Source organism: Gobio gobio (assembly GCF_949357685.1).
Source record: "Gobio gobio genome assembly, chromosome: 16".
Classification (NCBI taxonomy): Eukaryota; Metazoa; Chordata; class Actinopteri; order Cypriniformes; family Gobionidae; genus Gobio; species Gobio gobio.
Window position 1 is genome coordinate 47,892,499 of NC_137109.1, and position 22,267 is coordinate 47,914,765.

At 37.6% G+C, this 22,267-nt stretch overlaps 2 protein-coding genes across 2 annotated transcripts in view; both read left to right on the forward strand.

The window, feature by feature from the left end:
* Positions 1-1,532: 1,532 nt before the first annotated feature.
* Positions 1,533-8,863, forward strand: arsia (arylsulfatase family, member Ia; the record flags this gene model as incomplete). The annotated part of the gene is made up of 2 exons (XM_079838651.1): positions 1,533-1,816; positions 7,471-8,863. The coding sequence occupies 2 exons, from the start codon at positions 1,533-1,535 to the stop codon at positions 8,861-8,863; spliced, it is 1,677 nt and encodes a 558-aa protein (XP_079694777.1).
* A 5,870-nt stretch (positions 8,864-14,733) lies between these two features.
* Positions 14,734-22,267, forward strand: part of acsl1b (acyl-CoA synthetase long chain family member 1b) — a 57,504-nt gene continuing 49,970 nt past the window's right edge. The window contains exon 1 of the mRNA XM_079839030.1: positions 14,734-14,816. The gene's annotated coding sequence lies outside the window, so the exon portion shown is untranslated. The remainder of the gene's footprint in view (positions 14,817-22,267) is intronic.

A 22,267-nucleotide genomic window follows, 5' to 3' on the forward strand; every position in this document is an offset into this window, starting at 1 on the left:
CAGTCAAGCACAAATAACATGATAAAAACATTGCAAGAACGTTGTAGTGAGAACGTTTTCGCTGAACATTATAAGAACATCAGTCAAGCACAAAAAACATTATAAAGACGTTGCAAGAACGTTGTAGTGAGAACGTTTTCGCTGAAAATTATGAGAACATCAGTCAAGCACAAAAAACATTATAAACACGTTGCAAGAACGTTATGAGAACACTTTCGCGCAACATTATGAGAACATTAGTCAAGCACAAAAAACATAATAAAGACGTTGCAAGAACGTTGTTATGAGAACGTTTTCGCGCAACATTATGAGAACAACAGTCAAGCACAAATAACATGATAAAAACATTGCAAGAACGTTGTTATGAGAACGTTTTCGCTGAACATTATGAGAACATCAGTCAAGCACAAATAACATGATAAAAACGTTGCAAGAACGTTGTTATGAGAACGTTTTCGCGCAACATTATGAGAACAACAGTCAAGCACAAATAACATGATAAAAACGTTGCAAGAACGTTGTTATGAGAACGTTTTCGCTGAACATTATGAGAACATCAGTCAAGCACAAAAAACATTATAAACACGTTGCAAGAACGTTATGAGAACATTTTCGCGCAACATTATGAGAACATCAATCAAGCACAAAAAACATTATAAAGACGTTGCAAGAACGTTGTTATGAGAACGTTTTCGCGCAACATTATGAGAACATCCGTCAAGCACAAATAACATGATAAAAACGTTGCAAGAACGTTGTAGTGAGAACGTTTTCGCTGAACATTATGAGAACATCAGTCAAGCACAAAATAACATGATAAAAACGTTGCAAGAACGTTGTTATGAGAACGTTTTCGCTGAACATTACAAGAACATCAGTCAAGCACAAAAAAACATTATAAAGACGTTGCAAGAACATTGTTATGAGAACGTTTTCGCGCAACATTATGAGAACATCAGTCAGCACAAATAACATGATAAAAACGTTCCAACAATGTTGTTCTAAGAATGTTTCCTCTCAACGTTACGAGAATGTTTTTGAACTATGAAAACATTATAAGAATGTTCCTGAAACATTATTTTAGGAATGTTTTTTTCTAACATTTACAGAACTTTTACATAACGTTAGTGAAAGTTATGGAAGAGCTGAGGAGTTGAATCAGGTGTGATAATGAGGGAGACACAAAATGTGCAGGGCTGGTGTGCCTCCAGGACAGGTTTGAAATCAGAGATTGCAGCATCAGACGTGCATTATATATGCGTGCAACATTTCTGGGTACAGTAAAACATACGTTAGCAGCTCACTGGGTCTGCTTATTTACAACTTGGAAAAAATAATTGCAGTGTGTAGGCGCGTGCAGCATTTGTGGGCACGTGCAGGGGGGGGAAATGCGATCTAGGTAGTCAGCTCACTAGTTTTTGAGACCCAGCCAGACCCCTCACCGCGCATAGCACACATCGCGCTGCCTCCTCACACAAACTTCAGTGGATCATTCATGATTTTTTCCTCGCGCTTGAACGCGGTGTGCCATCATGACAGTGCCGGCTCTAACAGTGCTCTCCGTGATGAGTTTGCTCAGTCTGGGTCATCTCTCCCAGGACTGGACGAGTCCGAACCAGGTGGAGCAGCCGAACCACTCGCGCCCGCACATCATCTTCATCATGACGGACGACCAGGGCTTCAACGACATCGGCTACCACAACAGAGACATCCACACGCCGACCCTGGACAAACTGGCAGCGGAAGGAGTGAAGCTGGAGAACTACTACATCCAGCCCATCTGCACACCATCTCGCAGTCAGTTCATCACTGGCAGGTAATTCTATATACCCATTCATTAACAAACTGTATTCTTATTTCTATGCCATAGCTATTATATTGATTAATAATATATAGTTAGCTTATCTGTGTGCTTGTATATGTGCAATTCTGAAATGCATAACATGTAAAAATCAATTAAATTGTAATGTAGATGCATTTTCTGTGAAGCTGCTATACAAATCAATTTGAATTGATTTGAATTAACTCACTCACTCACTCACTCACTCACTCACTCACTGTTTGGAGATGTTTACTGGGTATTTTGCTTTCTGGCAATCATTCAGTAGCCTAATATCAAAACACTATGGTATTGACATCACTGTACCACGGTACCAGCACAGTAATATTGTGCAAGGGTGATATTGCTATATTCAAGAAGGCTAATTTACAATGTCAGGATCATTCAAGTCAGCGGTTCTCAACAAGTTTGCCTCAGCAAACTTCTAATGGTTCAAAACTTACATGATTTAAAAAAAGACAAAAACAGGCATTCATTCATGATTTTAAAATCATTTTGGTCTAGACTGAGCCACTACTCATTCAGACCAATTTGTGTATCATTTCGAGAGTGATTCCTGAGCACAAATAACTGATTCAAAAGAATGATTACTTCATAAAATATATCAACAATACTTAGCAAAAAATATTTTGGGGTAAAACATGATTAGAATATACTGTATCTTGATTAATCACATCTAATAGGCTATAAAAGTTTGTAAATAAATAATATATTTGTATGTATAGTATGCACACACATATTTACAACCTTTTATGTTAGATGCAATTAAAGCTGCACTATGTAACTTTTCCGTCCACTAGAGGTCGCCTGTTCAAAACAAAGGCGTAGTTTGGTGACGCCAAGTTTGAGCACGGATTCATGGGACATGTGGTCTTCACCTCACAGCCGGTGGGAAAGAATCGGGACAGGACTCGGGCAGAAATCATGTTGATGGATGAGATTATTAAAGGTCCTGTTCTTCGTGATCCCATTTTTCAAACTTAAGTTAGTGTGTAATGTTGCTGTTAGAGCATATATAATACCTGTAAAATTATAAAGCTCAAAAGTTTAATGCCAAGCAAGATATTTTATTTAACAGAAGTTCCCTTTCAAAGCCTACAGCGAACGGCCGGTCTGGACTACATCCTGGTACATCCTGCTTTAATTACGTCAGTAGAGCAGTATGTCGACTAACCTTCGCCCACAAGAGTACGCGAAAAAGGGGGCGTGGTCTTGTTGCTCCCTCGTGGATAAGAGGAAGTGTTGCGTTCGGTTGCGTTTGTGTAGTTTGTTTGTCGCCATGTCGTCGAGACGCTGTTATTTTCATCCCGGAGTCAAGTCACCTTTGTTTGGCTTTCCCAGGGACGCTGTACTTAGAGATCATTGAGCGCATGCATCCCCGTTATGGTAAGAGGCGTGACCTTTCCGGTAACGTGCGCTCTGCGTGCGCTAAGCTGCTGTCGAATCACAACACGGGAACCGCTGGCACAATCAGAACTCGTTACGTGTTTCTGAAGGAGGGACTTCATAGAACAGGGAAATCCTCAAGCCGTTTTGAGGACAGTGAAAACAGCGGTATACAGATAAGTGAATTGTGTGAAAAATACTGTGTTTTTTACACGCGAAACATGAAGACATGTTATATTGCACACTGTAAACACAATCAAAGCTTCAAAAAAACACGAAAAACGGGACCTTTAACATTACTGTAGTCTGAAGCAGAGAAGGAGCGATTGTTAATAAGAGCGCAACATAAGCCTTGCGAGCCGCGGGACTTTTATTATGGCATAGTCATTTCCGCTCCTCCGGTCATGAGTGTGAGGTAACGCAGCTCTGTTGATCATATTAGACACATCTGAGTGTGTTGATGATGTGATGACGTTACTCTGTGTGTTCTCTCAGCGGCTGCTATGACACTTGTTCACACTGCAGTGAGAGTAAAGCGTTTCTGCAGAATAAAACCGGAAACCGAGGGGAACACCGATCTGACGCAATTGACAGGCGACTTCCTCACACGTCCCAGTTCCATGGGGAAAATAGCAATTTTCTCACGATTTACAAATAGTTGGAAACATTTGGGATATTGTAAGTACTCAACTGAACAAAATATATAACACTGGCCAAGTGGTTTTTGGATATTTTACTGAAAAAATGTTACATAGTGCACCTTTAATCATGATTCATTTTAATTTTATATATATATATATGCGCGTGTGTATGGTAACACTTTAGTTTAGGGTCCAGTTCTCACTATTAACTAGTTGCTTATTAGCATGCATATTAATAGGATATTGGCTGTTTATTAGTACTTATACAGCACATATTAATGCCTCATTCTGCATGTTTTTGCACACAGCTTTAAGTGAATTTCACATATGGAATTAACTTGGTTATTAATTCTTACTTGGTCGAAGTTTCCTTTGATTTACTTTTTACTCAAACAATATAACACTAAATGAAAGCACACTTTTTAAGTGTATGCTAGAAACATCTGAGTAAATAACACAATAGATATTGTGTAGGAGATACCATATCTACATAATAAAAGTAAAGTGGCATCTGAACACAGACTTCAATACTTGGTACAAAATACACAGTGACGGTAACATTTGATGGATCGTTTTTGAGTATGAATGTGAGTTTGAACAAAAAAATGAACTTCAAATGGCACAAAATGGCAAGTCATTAAACCCGATAAAAAAGTAGCGCTGGGAATCGATTAAAAAAAATTAACTAATTAATACATTTTTTTCTGTAGTTAATCGTGATTAATCGCAAGTTTATTGTCTATTGTAATAATTTCAGTTACTCTCCAAATTAATGTAGAAACAATTTAAAGACAGCATATTTTAAATATGTGTTGTAATGGCATCTTTTTATGAATGAAGGCCAGTATCACTGATACTAATGTCTCTATGAAACATCAATGACGGTACATTACAGTATAACTGAAAGCTCCCAATTTCAACATTTATTAGGCTTTAAAAAAACTACTTTTAATTTAAGTGAACTTAAAACAATCTTTACATAAACCCATTATAATAAATGTTATTTTTACCTGTGGCCTTTAGACATATACAGAAATGTAATAGTTATCAAACACCTTTCTTAACTGCATAAATAATAAATGAAAAATAGATTAATCATCATTAAAGCTACACTGTTCCCGTTGTTCTTTGTTGAACATTAATGACAGGCATCATCAGTGCTCCTGTCACTTTAAGAGCGGCCTCTGACGAACATGCCGCGGATCTGACGCGCTGTCCCGCGCATCTCATTTCCTAACAACTCTTTAAGTTCATTTAAGACGTTATTTAACTAATTTAAGACTCCTAATATGAGAATACTCAAAATTCTCTGTGTTGTTGTTATTGTTTGTTCAAGAGCAAAAGAGAACTTGATGTGAGCAGGAGACTGACGCGAGTCTGTCTGTGCGTCGAGTGTGTGTGTGTGTGTGTCAGAGTGTCCATTGATTAGCTGACATGAGACACAGACAGGACACTGGCATACAGCGCGTTCTCTTGTGTCTTGTTGCGCTTGGAAGCATTTACATGAATAGGAGCGTGATCATGTAACACTAGGCAAAAATGGATAAAAAACGGATCTGCGTTATATGCGTTAAATATTTTTAATGCGTTAAGCTAAAAAAATTAATCACCAGTGTTAACGCGTTAATTTGCCCAGCCCTAAAAAAAAGCAATGAAAAAACTGTGTAAATACAGCTGGAAAAAAGAGCAAAATCAACCTTTTTAATTATTCATGCATGATGAGAACACCAGAAAAGTTGAGTAGGTTTGACTTAATTTTATTTAAAATTCACCACAGAATCATTTTTATCAGTGTACCCAATACCTAAACCTAAAAACGACCTTACTAACTATCAATAAGCAGTAATTAGGTGTGTATTGAGGCAAAAGTCATAGTTAACAGTGAGAATCGGACCCTAATCTAAAGTGTGACCATATTTATATGTTTATTCAAATTTATTTGCATAGCACTTATTACATGACACATTATTTTAAAGCAGTGTAACAGAAAATCATGATGCTAATATTTACAGTATAATATGTTCATGAGTTGTTACATTTAACAGATTAGAGCTGGACGATGTTATAGTTACTAGGACTGGGTATTGACACCAATTTCACAATTTGATTCGATTTCGATTCACAAGCTTTCGATTCGATTCGATTTTCGATTAAATTCAATATCGATTATTTTGGATATGTATCAGGTATAAAACATGGAACATTTTCTCAAGGAAAACACATTTCTGTGAGCTGGTGGTCCAGTGGGGTAAACCATGGAACTGATATGCAGAAGGTTGCTGGTTTGATCCCAGCGGTCACCACCAGTGTGTCCTTGAGCAAGGCACTTTACTCCATGTTGCTCCAGGGGGATTGTCCCTGTAATAAGACGCTTTGGATAAAAGCGTCTGCCAAATGCATACATGTAAAATGTAAACTAATGTTGTTAACTATTGGAGTCAGTTGATACTACATTAGCCTACTAATATTGAAGGTACAAATTAACAGATTTGAATACTGACACTAAATAGTTTATATATATATATATAATAATAATAAAGTTATAATATTAACTTTACAATGACATAATCATAATTCTACTCCAATTAGGTTTTCGAAATATAAATAATTAATTGGTGGCTGCATAAAAACTTGCCAGATTTATTCATACATACATGCATTAAATATTGACAATGAATATCCTATGTAATATGGTCCATATAATTAGCTAAATGCTCCTCTCTAGAGTTAATTTTTCTTGCTGACTAATGAGTTTATGGACACTGGATATGGTTTTTCTGAGGAAAATGTGACGTTACATGACATTGTTTACAAGGCGTTTTACTTATATCTTTCTGCGGTTGAAACACTGATTGAGCGATTCTATGTGACTGTATCTTTTAACACACTTTCAGAAGCTTATTCGTGTTTATTTCGCGCTGTTACTGGTATAAGGCGGAAGAGAAGATGCGTTCATGTTTGCTCCGCGCTGCTGGTTCTCTTGAGCTGAGCTGCGGCAGAGCGATCTCGCGCCACAGCGCCAAAACGGTATATGTTTTTGAATTTCGTAAAAAAAATAGACGTAATTTGAAATCTTAGACTTTGTTTCATATCAATAGCAATAAAGCACAAAGATTATTGCGATTTATTGGATGGGAGGTGCGCTACAATGTTTATTTCATTCATAACTGAAAACAGGATGACTAATCGATTCTTGGGATTTAAGAATCGATATTGTTTTGTAAGAGTGAGAATCGATTAAAATCAAGAAATCAATATTTTTTCCCCAGCCCTAATAGTAACATTTTGTGCTGATACTATGGTACTATGATACTATTGTGCTGACCATATGTGAGAGGGTAGTCCAGTGGGTTAAACCATGGAAGGTTGCTGGTTTGATCCCAGCGTGTGTCCTTGAGCAAGGCACTTTACTCCATGTTGCTCCAGGGGAATTGTCCCTGTAATAAGGGCACTGTAAGTTGCTTTGGACAAAAGTGTCTGCCAAATATATAAATAAATATGATACAAGCAGTTATTAAAGTATCTATATATCGGAGCATGCATGAAATGAAAACATTTGTATGTGAGTTGGTCCATTAATTTTCCCTTCCTCCTCGCCTCTAGATATCAGATCCATACGGGTCTCCAGCACTCGATCATCCGCTCCCGGCAGCCCAGCTGTTTGCCCTTTGACCTCCGGACTTTGCCGCAGCGGCTGCAGGATGCGGGGTACTCCACACACATGGTTGGCAAATGGCACCTGGGCTTCTACAAGCGCGATTGCCTCCCGACCCGCCGCGGATTCCACACGTACTTCGGCTCTCTGACGGGCAGCGTGGATTATTACTCCTACAAGTCGTGCGATGGGCCGAGGGTTTGCGGGTACGACCTTCACGAGGGCGAGAGAGTGGCGTGGGGTCAGGGAGGACGTTATTCCACGCACTTATACACGCAAAGAGTCCGGAAGATCCTCGCCGCTCATGACCCTTCATCCCAACCTCTCTTTGTTTTCCTCTCCTTCCAAGCCGTCCACACTCCGTTGCAGTCACCGAGGGAATACGTCTACCCGTATCGGCAACTGGGAAACGTGTTTCGCCGGAAATACGCCGGGATGGTTTCTGCTGTCGATGAGGCGGTGCGAAATGTTACGTACGCGCTCCGAAAGTACGGATACTATAAGAACAGCGTCATCATTTTTTCTACGGATAACGGCGGACAACCTCTGTTTGGAGGCAGCAATTGGCCTCTACGGGGAAGAAAGGGAACTTACTGGGAAGGAGGCGTCCGTGGGATCGGATTCGTGCACAGTCCGCTGCTGAAGCGCAGGAGAAGAGTTAGTCGAGCTCTGGTTCACATCACCGACTGGTACCCGACGATAATGGGCCTTGCGGGAGGGAACGTTTCCCAGATGGAAGGGCTTGACGGATATGACATGTGGGAAACCATTAGCGATGGGAAAGAGTCTCCGCGGTTGGAGATCCTTCATAACATCGATCCGCTTTACAACGCCGCCCGACACGGATCTTTGAAAAACGGTTACGGGATCTGGAATACAGCCGTACAGGCTGCGGTTCGAGTCGGAGACTGGAAGCTCTTGACGGGAAATCCCGGATACGGAGACTGGATTCCTCCTCAGATGCTCGGAAACTTCCCAGAGTCTTGGTGGAATTTGGAGCGGCACGTGGAGCCAAAGAAATCCCTGTGGTTGTTCAACGTGGCGGATGATCCGTTCGAGCGCTACGATCTCGCAGCGCGGCGGCCAGACGTGGTCAAGCAACTTCTGGCTCGGCTGGCGTTCCACAACCGGACGGCCGTTCCCGTCCGCTACCCTCCGGAAGACCCCAGAGCCGATCCCAGCCGAAACGGAGGAGCCTGGGGTCCCTGGGAAGGAGATGGAGAGAACTGGGAGGCGTTTTATCTCAGGAAGAGGAAAGTCAAGAAGCAGAAGCGGAAGTTCTGCAAAATGAAGTCATTTTTTCGGAGACTTAATATCAGAATGATGTCCAACAGGATTTGAACAAACCATGCGTCCATGAGCTGACTATCACAGATGCTGCTGACAGTGACGTGTTATTACTTTAGGGACTTGGATTATAAATAGAGATGCACCGATTGATCGGCCAGGAATCGGAATTGGCCGATTTTCTGCATGATCAGCCTGATCGGTGATCGGCCGATCAGTCTCATGTGTCTCCGATTTTGAGCCGATCCGTCTACATGTGGCTGTGAGCACGAGCGAGGCCGCGACGTTGACGACAGAGCCACACTCGCGCTCACAGCTACATGCAAACATGTCGTTGGCATGGAAGTTTTTTACTGTGAGCAAAGAAGACACTAATTATGCCATTTGTAAAAACCGCGGGGAACCACCAGGAAATGCAGAACACGACAAACCTAATTAGACACTTAAAACTCCATCACCCCGTGGAACATGCCCAGTTTGGTTGTTTTGGTTGAAGGTTGTAAAAGGTAAAACGGCTGGCCAGAGCTCAAAGCCAGCCACAGGTCTGCAGCCTCTCCTATCTTTCCTTGGTATAAGCAGCGTAAAAAGACCAAAGCAATTACAAAGAAATGATGGACTTCATGGCGCTGGATGACCAGCCGAACGCATAATCCATCACTTCATGAGAATTTACCGTTTCATTTGAGAAAACTGTCATATCATGAACACAGACACTCAAAGGTCTGCATGGCCACCCGTCAAAATAAAAGTTTGGTTTAAAAAAATTTAATTGACAGAATATATTGGGCTACTTTTGTAGACTACAGTAGATTTAGCGCCGTCTCTATGTAATAATAATACGTCTCTACTACTAATAAAAATTATTATTAGATGGTTGATTCTTTTTCACTTGATATTTTAGTAAAAAGTAAAAAAAAAAAAAAAAAAAAAAAAATATATATATATATATATATATATATATATATATATATATATATATATATATATATATATATATATATATATACATATATATTTATATACAACCCCAAATCAGAAAAAGTTGGGACAGTATGGAAAACGCAAAAAAAAACAAAAAAAGAAGTGATTTCTAAATTTACGTTGACTTGTATTTCGTTGCAGACAATATGAACACAAAATATTTCATGTTTTGTCTGGTCAACTTTATGTCATTTGTAAATATGCATCCTTTCCTGTCATTCAGACCTGCAACACATTTAAAAAAAAGTTGGGACAGTAAAGCATTTACCACTTTGTAATGTTGCCATTCCTTTTCACAACACTTAAAAGACGTTTAGGGACTGAAGACACCAAGTGATGAAGTGTTTCAGGTGTAATTTTGTCCCATTCTTCCTGCAAACAAGTCTTAAGGTGGGCAACAGTACGGGGTCTTCGTTGTCGCATTTTGAGAATGCGCCACACATTCTCTATTGGAGACAGGTCGGGACTGCAGCAAGGCCAGTCAAGTACCCGTACGCTCTTCCTCCACAGCCAGGACTTTGTAATGTGTGCAGAATGTGGTTTTGGATTGTCTTGTTGAAATATGCATGGACGTCCCTGGAAAAGATGTCTTCTTGAAGGCAGCATATAATGCTCCAAAATCTCTATGTAATTTTCAGCATTAATGGTGCCTTCACAGCCAGTGCAAGTTACCTTTGCCAAGGGCACTGACACAACCCCATACCATGACAGACCCTGGCTTTTGGACTTGTTGCTGGTAACAGTCTGGATGATCCTTTTCTTCTTTGGTCCGGAGCACACGGCGTCCATTCCTCCCAAAAAATACCTGAAATACTGATTCATCTGACCACAGTACACATTTCCACTGTGTGATGGTCCATCCCAGATGCCTCCGAGCCCAGAGAAGTCGACGGCGCTTCTGGACACTGTTAACATAGGGATTCCTTTTGGCACAGTACAGTTTTAACTGGCATTTGTGGATGTAACTACGTATTGTGGTACTTGACAAAGGTTTGCCAAAGTAGTCCTGAGCCCATGTGGTGATATCGCTTATAGATGAATGACGATTCTTGATGCAGTGCCGCCTGAGGGATCGGAGATCACGGTTGTTCAGCTTAGGCTTGCGGCCTTGTCCTTTACGCACTGAAATTCCTCCAGATTCCTTGAATCTTTTAATTATGTTATGCACTGTTGAATGTGAAATATCCAAATCTCTTCCTATCTTTCTTTGAGGAACATTGTTTTTAAACATTTCAATAATTTTCTCACATATTTGTTGGCAAACTGGCGATCCTCGGCCCATCTTTGCTCCTAAAGGATTAGACCTTTCTTGGATGCTGCTTTTGTACCAAATCATAATTACAATCACCTGTTGACATCACCTGTTTCAAATCACATCATTATTTAACCATTTTACCTCATTACTAGCCCTAAATTGCTCCTGTCCCAACTTTTTTTGAAATGTGTTGCAGGTAGACATGTGCCGGTAAACGGTAATACGATATACCGCAATAATGAACATGCACAATATTGTTATTGTGGGCACTTCAAAATACCGTGACTAATTATTTATTACGAATTATTCAGATTTTTAGAATGAATTTTAAGAATACTTTACCCATCAACCGTTTAAAATGAAAAACACGTCAAAGAGGAACGCGCACTGATGTAAATAGACCATGCATGAGCCGAGCACATGGCGGAATGAGGAGATGCTAAAGTGCACATTCATTCTCTGACAGCAGAGGGCGCTGACGCAACTGCAGAAATGCAGCCGTTTCCCCAGTAATCACATAACCTAATACATAATACTTAAAGACTTAAGGCTATTCATTTTCAAACTTGCATTTTATATTTTAATCTGGACTAAATGACATGCCCTAGATATTGTTTGAATATGTTCTGACTGTTCAATCACACACTTTACAAGGCTCCAATATTTAACATTAGTTCCTTCACTAACAAACTGACAATGAAAAATACTTCTAAAGCATGTATTAATCTTAGTTAAATGTACATTTCAGCATACCTATTGTTCTTTATAATTCTTTTGCACTTTAATCTGTTTTAAATATTTGTTTACTTTATACATTTTTGTGTATTGCTTTATTGTATTTAAATGTTTGGTTCTTTTGTTATAAGAAAGTGATTTAACCTGTTAGAGTATGACAACACTTTTTTTGCAACTTATTTCAATATCGTGATAATACCGTATACCGTGATAAAAGCTTCAGCAATTAATCGCAACATGAAAATTTGATACCGGCACATGCCTAGTTGCAGGTCTGAATGACAGGAAAGGATGCATATTTACAAATGACATGAAGTTGACCAGACAAAACATGAAATATTTTGTGTTCATATTGTCTGCAATGAAATACAAGTCAAAGTAAATTTAGAAATCACTTTTTTTTTTTTTTTTTTGCGTTTTCCATTCTGTCCCAACTTTTTCTGATTTGGGGTTGTATAAAAATAAAATAAGTATATATAAGTAAAAAAGAGAAAAAAGGTCAATTTATAATGTTTTGTTTCATAAAGCAACTGATTTTCAGTTATTTGTTATTTCTGCTTCTTTCCAGGCACAGAACACTTATTTTTTGAGAGTTGTTTAAGTGAGAGAAGATCCTGTTGTAATGTTTAATAATTTATTTTATTAAAAAAATTTAGCTTTGAAGAAAAAGTGGATTTTTGTTTGTATATGCTGTCAATTATAGTTCTTAGAAAGAAAATCGGAAACGACAAAAATCGGTATCGGCCGATCTCATTAACAAAAAAACGTAAATCGGAATCGGCCAAGAAAATTACAATTGGTGCATCTCTAATTATAAATCTGCCTGGTATGAAGAAGCTCCCGTAAACACATTCACTTGAACCATGTGCTTACTTGATTTTTAACCATCCACATGATTTCTTTGAGCCCTGTGCGTTCTGATAATCTGATAATGTGACCTCGAATCCCTGTGCAATGAGTGTTGAGCGAGTTTCGAATCCTCCCTGATCTCATGTTTGTTAAATCTTAGTGTTAACCGCTAGACTAACTAAGGGAATCTGTTCATTTGTTTTGAGCCTGTACTGTATGTCTGTTTGTTTTGCTACTTGAATCTACAGGGTTTTTATTATACATGATAAAAGTTCCATCAAAATAAACTCATATTCTCTTGTACTGAGACTAATGCAGTTTCTAGTGGACTGATTTGTCCTTTGGTGGACACCTGAGATTTCTTTGAGACCAGAGGATAAAATAAAAGTGCATGTACATTTGTTAGACTCACTATAGCTGATTTCTTGATTTTGTTCAAAACATATGGCTAGCATATCACCTGTTTAGCTACAGGAACACTGGCTAGGCCTGCTGGGACTGTGTTATACAGTAACGGCACATGCAGTATAAAGGTCTGCTTGTTACGTGTGTGTCTTTCAGAGAAACGGGCCTCTCAGGTGAGGGCGCCAGACTCAGAGAAACTTCTGATTCTTCACCGCTTGACTTATTTATTTAAATGTTTTAGGCTAGTTTTATTTTTTTTATTTTTTTTTTTAAATATTCTAAGAATTATGTTTATTTATTTAATTGAAGTATTCTAATAAGTTTTATTTATTTAAATGTTTTAAGTATTCTAAGAGTTAGGCTAGTTTTATTTATTTATTTATTTTTATTTTTAAATATTCTAAGAATTATGTTTATTTATTTAATTTAAGTATTCTAATAGGTTTTATTTATTTAAATGTTTTAAGTATTCTAAGAGTAAGGCTAGTTTTTTTGTGTTTTTTTATTAAATATTCTAAGAATTATGTTTATTTATTTAATTTAAGTATAAGTTTTATTTATTTAAATGTTTTAAGTATTCTAAGAGTAAGGCTAGTTTTATTTATTTTTTATTTTTTTAAATATTCTAAGAATTATGTTTATTTATTTAATTGAAGTATTCTAATAAGTTTTATTTATTTAAATGTTTTAAGTATTCTAAGAAATAGGCAAGTTTTATTTATGTATTTATTTGTAAATGTTCTAAGAATTATGTTTATTTATTTAATTTAAGTATTCTAATAAGTTTTATTTATTTAAATGTTTTAAGTATTCTAAGAAATAGTCTAGTTTTATTTAATTATTTTAAAAAGTATTCTAAGAATAAGTTTTATTTATTTAAAATTTTAAAGTATTCTAACAATGATTTTAATTTAAGTATTATAAAAAAGATTGATGTATTTATTTAAATATTTGAAAATTTTGATTTAATTTATTAAATTAAATGTTTTAATTATTCTAAGTGTAACGTACTGCTCAGACACTTAAAGCTGCACTATGTAACTATTAATAAATAATAAAAAACTATTAATATATCTATTTTTAAAAGTATTCTAAGAATTAGTTTTATTAGACATGAACAAATGTCAATACAGTGATGAAATTAATCCAGCACATGGAAAAGGATGTAAAAAGTAAGACTCGTTTTGGCATAACAGCGTACTATTGTTTGTTATTAATGTTATTAATAAAAGCGTTTATACATTGTTGACAAAAAAAGTAGCATTTTATAATGGCGGTTCCTGGTTTGTCTGTTTTTCAGAGTCTCACCACATCCCGTCGTGCCACATTTGAACACTAAATGTCGCTGTTCGGCCATTTTGATCAGTCGCATCCACAAGTCATTCTAAAAAAAAAACAAATAATAATAAATCCATTTCATCTACAGTATAAACTTCAGTAAATACACATTAAAATACAGAGCTGATGCTATCCCTTTAACTGCATGTCTTTATCGTAAATATGAAATATCGATTAACTCATCAAAACAACTCAATATCTTCGGTGTGACATTGGTCTGTCACACCCGTGCGCGCTCCCGCTTGTGAAAGTCTGTACAAAGGTGAACGCGCCTGTAACCGCGGGTTACTGCGAGTCAAACTCGCGACCAATCAGAGGCCTCCTAACAGTCTTTCTATTCGAACGGCGCCTCTGATTGGTCGAGAGAACTGAGACCAAACAAAACGGGAAAAGTAGTAAACGCTCGCCGACAGACCAACACGTGTGATTTTCGGAAGAGTTCAGGTCAGTAGAGCCGGTCTAAAGCTCATTTTCTTCTCTTGAAGTGTTTTATTCCTGGTCAATAATGAAATGCATCGCACAGAAGCAACTTTTCATGTCTATGATGCATATGGATAATAACAGAAGGTGTATGAAACTGAAATATGACACTATGAACTCATTGTAGTTTAGTGTTTAGTTGTTGTTAGGAAAGGTCATTTACTAATTTAATGAATGTTGTGAGTGCCATCTTCTTATGTCTTGAATAATGAGAGATCCTAATCTTGGCTTGTGAAGTAGAGACACGTCATCTGTCATATGTGTCTGACTGTAAACTATGACTCAAGTTCTCCGTTTCAAGGTTATTATAGTTGTGCATTTTTAAATTAGTTTTTATTTTATTATCGTTTTGAATTTTGCTACAAATTTCAGTTTAGTTTTATAAATTGTTTTGCTAGTTTTAGTTTAGTTTTTATTTTGTAAACACATTTCTATTTAGTTTTTATATATTTCTTTTCAGTTTTAGTAATTATAGTTTAGCAGAGTTACCAGAACGCAGTGTAGAGACCAAATCAAGATTTTTAATTTCAGCAAAGTTTAATGTTTGCACAGATTAGAGTTAACTCTTGTGCTGACATCTTAATAATAAAAATAAAATAATGGAATACAGATTGTTTTATTTAACGCCATGTCAGCATCTAAGGCTATATTCATGGCAAAAATTAAATTACAAAAATACAAATATCATATAAATACAAAAGAAACAAGCAAACAAACACAACAAGTCATATTATACAAGATTTTTAAAATGAATTTATGATTTAAAAAATCCAAAACCCTTTAATTCATAATCTTTCTAAATAAGTCCTTAAGTGAATTAACTTGATAAAAGAGAATTTGTTTTAACCCAGGACTGTCCAACAAAAGAGGGGAATCTTACAAAACATGCATAAAGTTGGGTCTTCGCCTTTTAAGAGTCAAACTATGACCTATACGACAAACAATGGTCTGAGATTGAACAAATAACCAAATAAATATAATGTAAAAATCTAAAAGTAAAAATGATAAATTCCAGACAAACTCATTCATATTAAAGATGAAATATTGTTAAACAATTATAAGCTTAATTATTTTACGAAAACGAATATTTATTTTTGCTAATTATTCTTTTATTTCAGTTAGTTGTTAGTTTAGTTTAGTTTTAGTTTTTTATTTATGATTTTTTTAAATTTTATTTCAGTTTATGAAAATGTTTTTTGACCAATAGTTTTAGTCTTAGTTTCAGTTTTCGGTTACGAAAATAACCTTGCTCCGTTTAACTTGCTGACCTCTACATGTTCAAAGCTACAATTAGCCTATAGATGATTCATTTTCTCATAGAAGTGTGTGATTCATCTGTTTTAAAGTTTGTATTGTGAATGTCGTCTTTCATAAGATCTATCATCATGTCCCCTTTGACCTTGTTCTATGGCAACAGCCGTGTTTCTGTTTATTGTTTTCATTCCCAGCATCATTCCCTCCTAACTGTAGAAATCACCTGTGTGCGTAAATTAAGGGTTAGTATCACACAAGCTTTGCTTGGAAAGGAGCCAGTGTGTTTTACCTTTAGGAGAATCTCACTTTCCATTGCAGTTTTTTAAGGTTTGCCCCCATTGTGAAGCCGTAGTGTACACTCATATTATAGATGGTCTCTTGCCCTCATTGTGGTTTCGGCGTTTTATTTCTTTCTAAGATAATGCGATTCGTGGGTACTTTGGTATGGAAGCTTCTAGCATGGAATAAATAAATAAATGAGGGAATTTAAAAAAAGGCAATTCTGAGGGAAAAAGAGGCCGAATTACGAGTTATAAACGTGCAATTCCAAGAAAAAAGTGAGAGAATTTTAATGGTCATTTTTATATCTCAAAATTCTGAGAAATAAAGTCAGAATTGCAAGATTTAGGGTATTAAAGGGTTAGTTCACCCAAAAATGAAAATTCTGTCATTAATTACTCACCCTCATGTCGTTCGACACCCGTCAGACCTCCGTTCATCTTCAGAACACAAATGAAGATATTTTAGTGTAAAGCTGATGCTGAGAAAGGCTTCAGATAGGCCTCCATTGGCATTCAGTACATTCACACTCACAAGACCCATAAAAGGCACTTAAAACGTCGTTACAAAGTTACGATGCGACGACAATAGTTTTTGTGCGCAAAAAAAAATCTAAATAACACCTTTATCCAGCTTGTTCTTGTCTTCCGTGTGTGTCTCCACGACGAATGCGCGAGAATATGACGCAGATCCGGGTTCGGACACATGACCCAGAAGCGATTTGTTTACAAGCAGAGGAAGACGCGCGTGTCTAAGCTGTTGAATTCTACATTGATCGTGCTTTAGGTCTCGGCGTAGTTCTCAAAATGGGGTAAAGTGTGGATTTCATGGATTCCCGAACGCTGGCGCTACGTCATATTCTCGTGCATGCGTCGTGGAGGCTCACACGGAAGACAAGAAGAGGTTGAATAAAGGTGTTATTTAGATTTTTTTTTGCGCACAAAAACTACTGTTGTCGCATCGTAAGATTATTGTAGAGCCACTGTGGTGAGATGGACTTTGGAACGACGTTTTAAGTTGCGCACAACTGTTCCTCCCAGTCTTCGATGGACAATAATATTTTTTTTTGCGATTGCCTACTGTCTGCAACAATAACAAGTATGAAGGAGATGCAAGCAGCGCTGCTTTTGCTAGTTATGTATTGGTTTACTAAAGATGTCATTAACAAAATGGTGGAAAAGAGATGAGCACTGATACTAAAGCGTATTCTGAAAGCTAGATTTAATATAAGACAACGTATGTTATTATCAGCTATTACAGACATTGACCGTGCGATTGCTGAGACAACGCTCGCCATCGGACAGAAAGAGCAAGACTGATATTTACTGAACGCAGAACGAACCTCGCAAGACTTTTACAAATGCCGGTTGAAATAAAATGCTGCATGAGCTCAACCAATCAGCATGTTCAGCGCCCAAGTCCCACCCCCGAAAATTCCCAAACTTTGAAAAAGTACTACCTCGCGATAGGGCTGCTCGATTATGGAAAAAATCATAATCACGATTATTTTGGTCAATATTGAAATCACGATTATGTAACACGATTATTTCACATGACTTTGGGAATGTGTTGTATTTATTAAAAATACACCTTTCAACAATTCAATTGAAATTGTAACATTTGTTGTACTTTTTGAACTATTAAAATAAATAATATAACATATATTCGAATCAAAGTATAAAAGTATTCACGTAAAAATGATAACCACAAATAAATAAGATCAACCATATGGTTCGGCTATGCTTTTCATGTACGTCTAACATTAGTTTTCAGGTACAGAAATGTATCAAATGTAAAATAACATTGCATATTTGAGTGCATAAATTAAAGATTAATCCTATTAAACTTACAAAAGCTATTCAATCAAGAGCAGTGAGTGATGTCCTTTTGTTGTCTTTTGTTGTTTGACATTAAACAGACAGCAGTAAAGGCTACTGCCCCTTTAAGACCTCGCGTCTTCTTTATCGACTGTATAAAGTTCACTTAAGGCATATACAGACTATGTCTGCTAAGATACTCATCAAGATACTCATTAAGATGGACATGTTGACATACGTTTTGTGTGAGTTTGTCCGTTTAAGAGCAAGACTTGAAAGAGAACTCAATATTTGCGCGCTGAGAGACGTGTGCGCGCTCTCGGATGAACGCACAGAGACACATTTTCTCACAGCGCGCGCGGCTTCTCATTCTAAACCTAAACCCTAAAGCACTAAACCCGGGTGATGACGGTGAAAACGACTGGTCATATTCGAAAATATGGCAGCACTCGCAATCTCGCATGCATTGAACAAAGTTTACAAAGAGAGAATTATTTGAAAAATATGAAGGAAAAAAAGGACGTTTACACGGCTCCCCTGCTCTCGTCAGTTTTTGTTTCTTTATTAGATTGTCATAGGTCACTCTGTTTAATTTTCAAGTGGTTAAACAAATTCGTGGTGTTCCCTTGCGTCACAGCCACTGCCATGTAGCAAATCTTAGCATGTTTCTGCTTGTCGTCTGATTCCTCGAAGCCCAACTGTTCCCAGACAACGGAGTTGGTTTTGCCTTTTTTGCTCACCAAACGCTGCTGTAACTGCCCTCCTTCTGCCATCTTTACTCGCGCCAAGTATTTAAATTCCAGCGGATGATATGCACACGAGACTCACGACCTGAGAGAGATTTGTGGCTTCGGGAGGGGCGGATGAGCGCGTGCGCGTTTCATTCAGAACGCAAGGCAAAATAATCGTTTTTTCTCGATTGTACTATTTTGGTGATCGTTGGGAGGCAAAATCGAAATCGAAATCGAAATTCGATTAATTGCACAGCCCTACCTCGCGAGCAGGGCCGTTCGGAGGGGGGAAATATTTACCTGGAACTTCATTTAGACCCTGGTTCCTGCGGTCGAAACACACTGAGTACCAGCCCAAAGTTCCTAGTTCCTGGGGAAAGTTCCTGCGGTGGAAACGCGGCTTATGCTGCCTTCACGTGCTACCAGAATTATCGTAAATACGAGTTTCCTAGGTAAAAATTGCACATGAACGCCCGCTGATGTCCTGTTTACCACTGGGAAGTTCGGAATTAATTTTGATACCCAAATTTCCGAGATGGGCGTGCCATAAACTTTAAATATGGCGGTGGCTGGGGGAACAAATTCTGTGACAGGATTTATTAGTTTTTCTCCCAAAACAGCTAGTTTGCATATGAGTAATCATTTGAATCTTATTGTTTTGAAAGCGGACTATCTGGATAGCATTGTGAATGGTTATGGTTGTCAGTGTCAATGAATGTGACACTAGGCCTACATTTAATTTTGGTTTTAATAAGATTTTCTCAATAAATAGGCAATTTAAACATGATTCCTATTCTCCGACAACAAAGCACTTGAATGCAACAAGCTCGTAATCACGACTTCAGAAGTCGGCATCATCAAATTTCCGATAGCACGTGAAGGCAGCTGAAGTTAACTTCGGGCCAGGCGTGTAACCGTGGCAACGCGCGTGCGTCCAATGAAACCGTCTATAGGCGCTCAGTTCAAGCAGCGTGTGAACACAATCTTCTCTTCCTCAAGAATAAATTCAACGGCAGACAGACCTCAATATAACCGCTTGTAAACTAAACAATGTCATGTAGCATTTACACATTTACCTCAGGCAGTCATTCAGTGTCCACAGAATTTTATTCACTAGAGAAATCAACTCTTCCACTAAATATATGCTCTATATTAGCCTATATATTCATTATATTCTACTGAACCTGTTAGTGATGTCTTGATTATTTCATGTTTCATGAAAATGACACGCACCGTGTATAAATGATTATTTTAACAACGAATTGGAGAAGATCTAGTTATTGTAAAAACTGCCTTATGTGAAGTTTGCATACAATGTGTTATTTGAGTGTTGATTATTATACCTACAAATAAATGGCAACTGAATTAGGCTAATAGTTTGGCCTCAGTTGTTAACCTCTGTTGTTAATGTGCAAGTAAGGGCTCCCGATATAGTTTACAGCAATATCTTCAAAAAACGTTTAGTTATAATGGAATTCATTTAAACCTCTGTTTAATAAAAATAAATAAAAAGCAATTTTGTAAAACAGCTGTACCAAACCGTGACTTCAAACCCGAGGTAGGTACCGAGCCGTCAGTAGCGTTACACCCTTACTCAGAATTGTGAGTTGGTTATAAAGAAAGTCTGTTGTAATTTCCCTTTTCATTTCTTTCTTCTGTGGTGGGAACGAGCTCCTCTTCTTTGGTGTTCTTGCAGAGCTTGTTTAGTCTGATCATTGTGCTGCTAATGAACAGGTTAGGTGGAAACTCTTGGAAACAGACGCCTGGTAGGCAGGACAAAAGGCGTGTGCCTGTAGCTCACATCTGTTTATCTTTATTAATATTCTATGCTGCTGATTGTTGTATCCATTCATGCATTTTGTATGAAGGTCAAACGTTTATATGGCGTGATATATTTTGTCAACAAACTCAACCTTTGTCCTGAATCAGTCATGACAGATCATGAAGATATCACAAGGTCAGCCTGTCAGATTTGACCCAAATGTGGTTTATTATGTTTAAGTTGCTTTAAAAGTGATCCGGAGACCCATGATGCAACAGGCTCATCAATGATGCGATTATGCAGACTATTACTGTAGTGTTTAGCTGATAAATCTGCTGATTGATTGATCAATATTTATTTACTGATGGTCATTGCACTTCCTGACTCGTTTGTGTTTGTTCGGCCTCATTGGAACTTGTCATTGTGTGTGTGTTTGACAGAAAATGATTGTGTGATGCAATCTTGACTGCTGAGTTTTGAAACTAACATTCCTTATATGAGTGACTGAATGAGATCTAGAGTGAATAGTAGAGCGGTGAATCGCAATAAACCTGGCAAGAATGTCTGGGTCATATTTCTCCATAAAGTCTAGAAGAAATTGTGCTTTCCATAAAAAAATATTTGGCTTATTTAGCACCATTTTCATGACAGTTCAGCGCATTATTTAGTCTTTAAGGTTCGGTTACAGTACACTTTTATTGAGCAAACATGCATTCAATTGATCAAAAGTGTAAAGACATTTATATAATGTGATAAATTATATTTAAAATAAATGCGTCTCTTTTGAACTTTATATTCATCAAATAATCCTGAAAAAATATGAAGCAGCACAACTGTTTTCAACACTGATCATAATCATAAATGTTTCTTGAGCATCAAATCCTCATATGAGAATGATTAGTGAAGGATCATGTGACACTGAAGTCTGGAGGATAAATTCATCTTTGATCACAGGAATAAATTACACTTTACTATATATTCACATAGAGAACAGCTTTTTTAATACCTAATATTTCACTGTTTTACTCATAAGTATACTGTATTTTTAATCAAACAAATAAAAAAAACTTGTTTTTACATTAATTCATCAATTGCCAAAAGTATTGGGATGAGATGCACAGCCACAGAATATCCATCCACTTTTACGGTCCTCGTTTACTGTAATTCAAGCAAGTGCAATGCAAAGGGGGGATGCAGTGGGGTAAAGCGCGCCGCCACTGGACTCTAGAGCAGAGACGTGTTCTCCGGAGTGACCAATCCCGCTTCTCTGTCTGGCAATCCCATGGACGAGTCTGGGTTTGGCGGTTGCCAGGAGAATGGTACTTGCCTGACTGCATTGTGCCAAGTGTAAAGTTTGGTGGAGGGGGGGTTATGGTATGGGGGTTGTTTTTTTCAGGGGTTGGGCTTGTCCCCTTAGTTCCAGTGAAAGGAACTCTTAATGCTTCAAGACATTTTGGACAATTTCATGCTCCCAACTTTGTGGGAACAGTTTGAGGACGGCCCCTTCCTGTCCCAGCATGACTGACCAGTGCACAAAGCGTCGCTCCATAAAGACATGGATGAGCGAGTTTG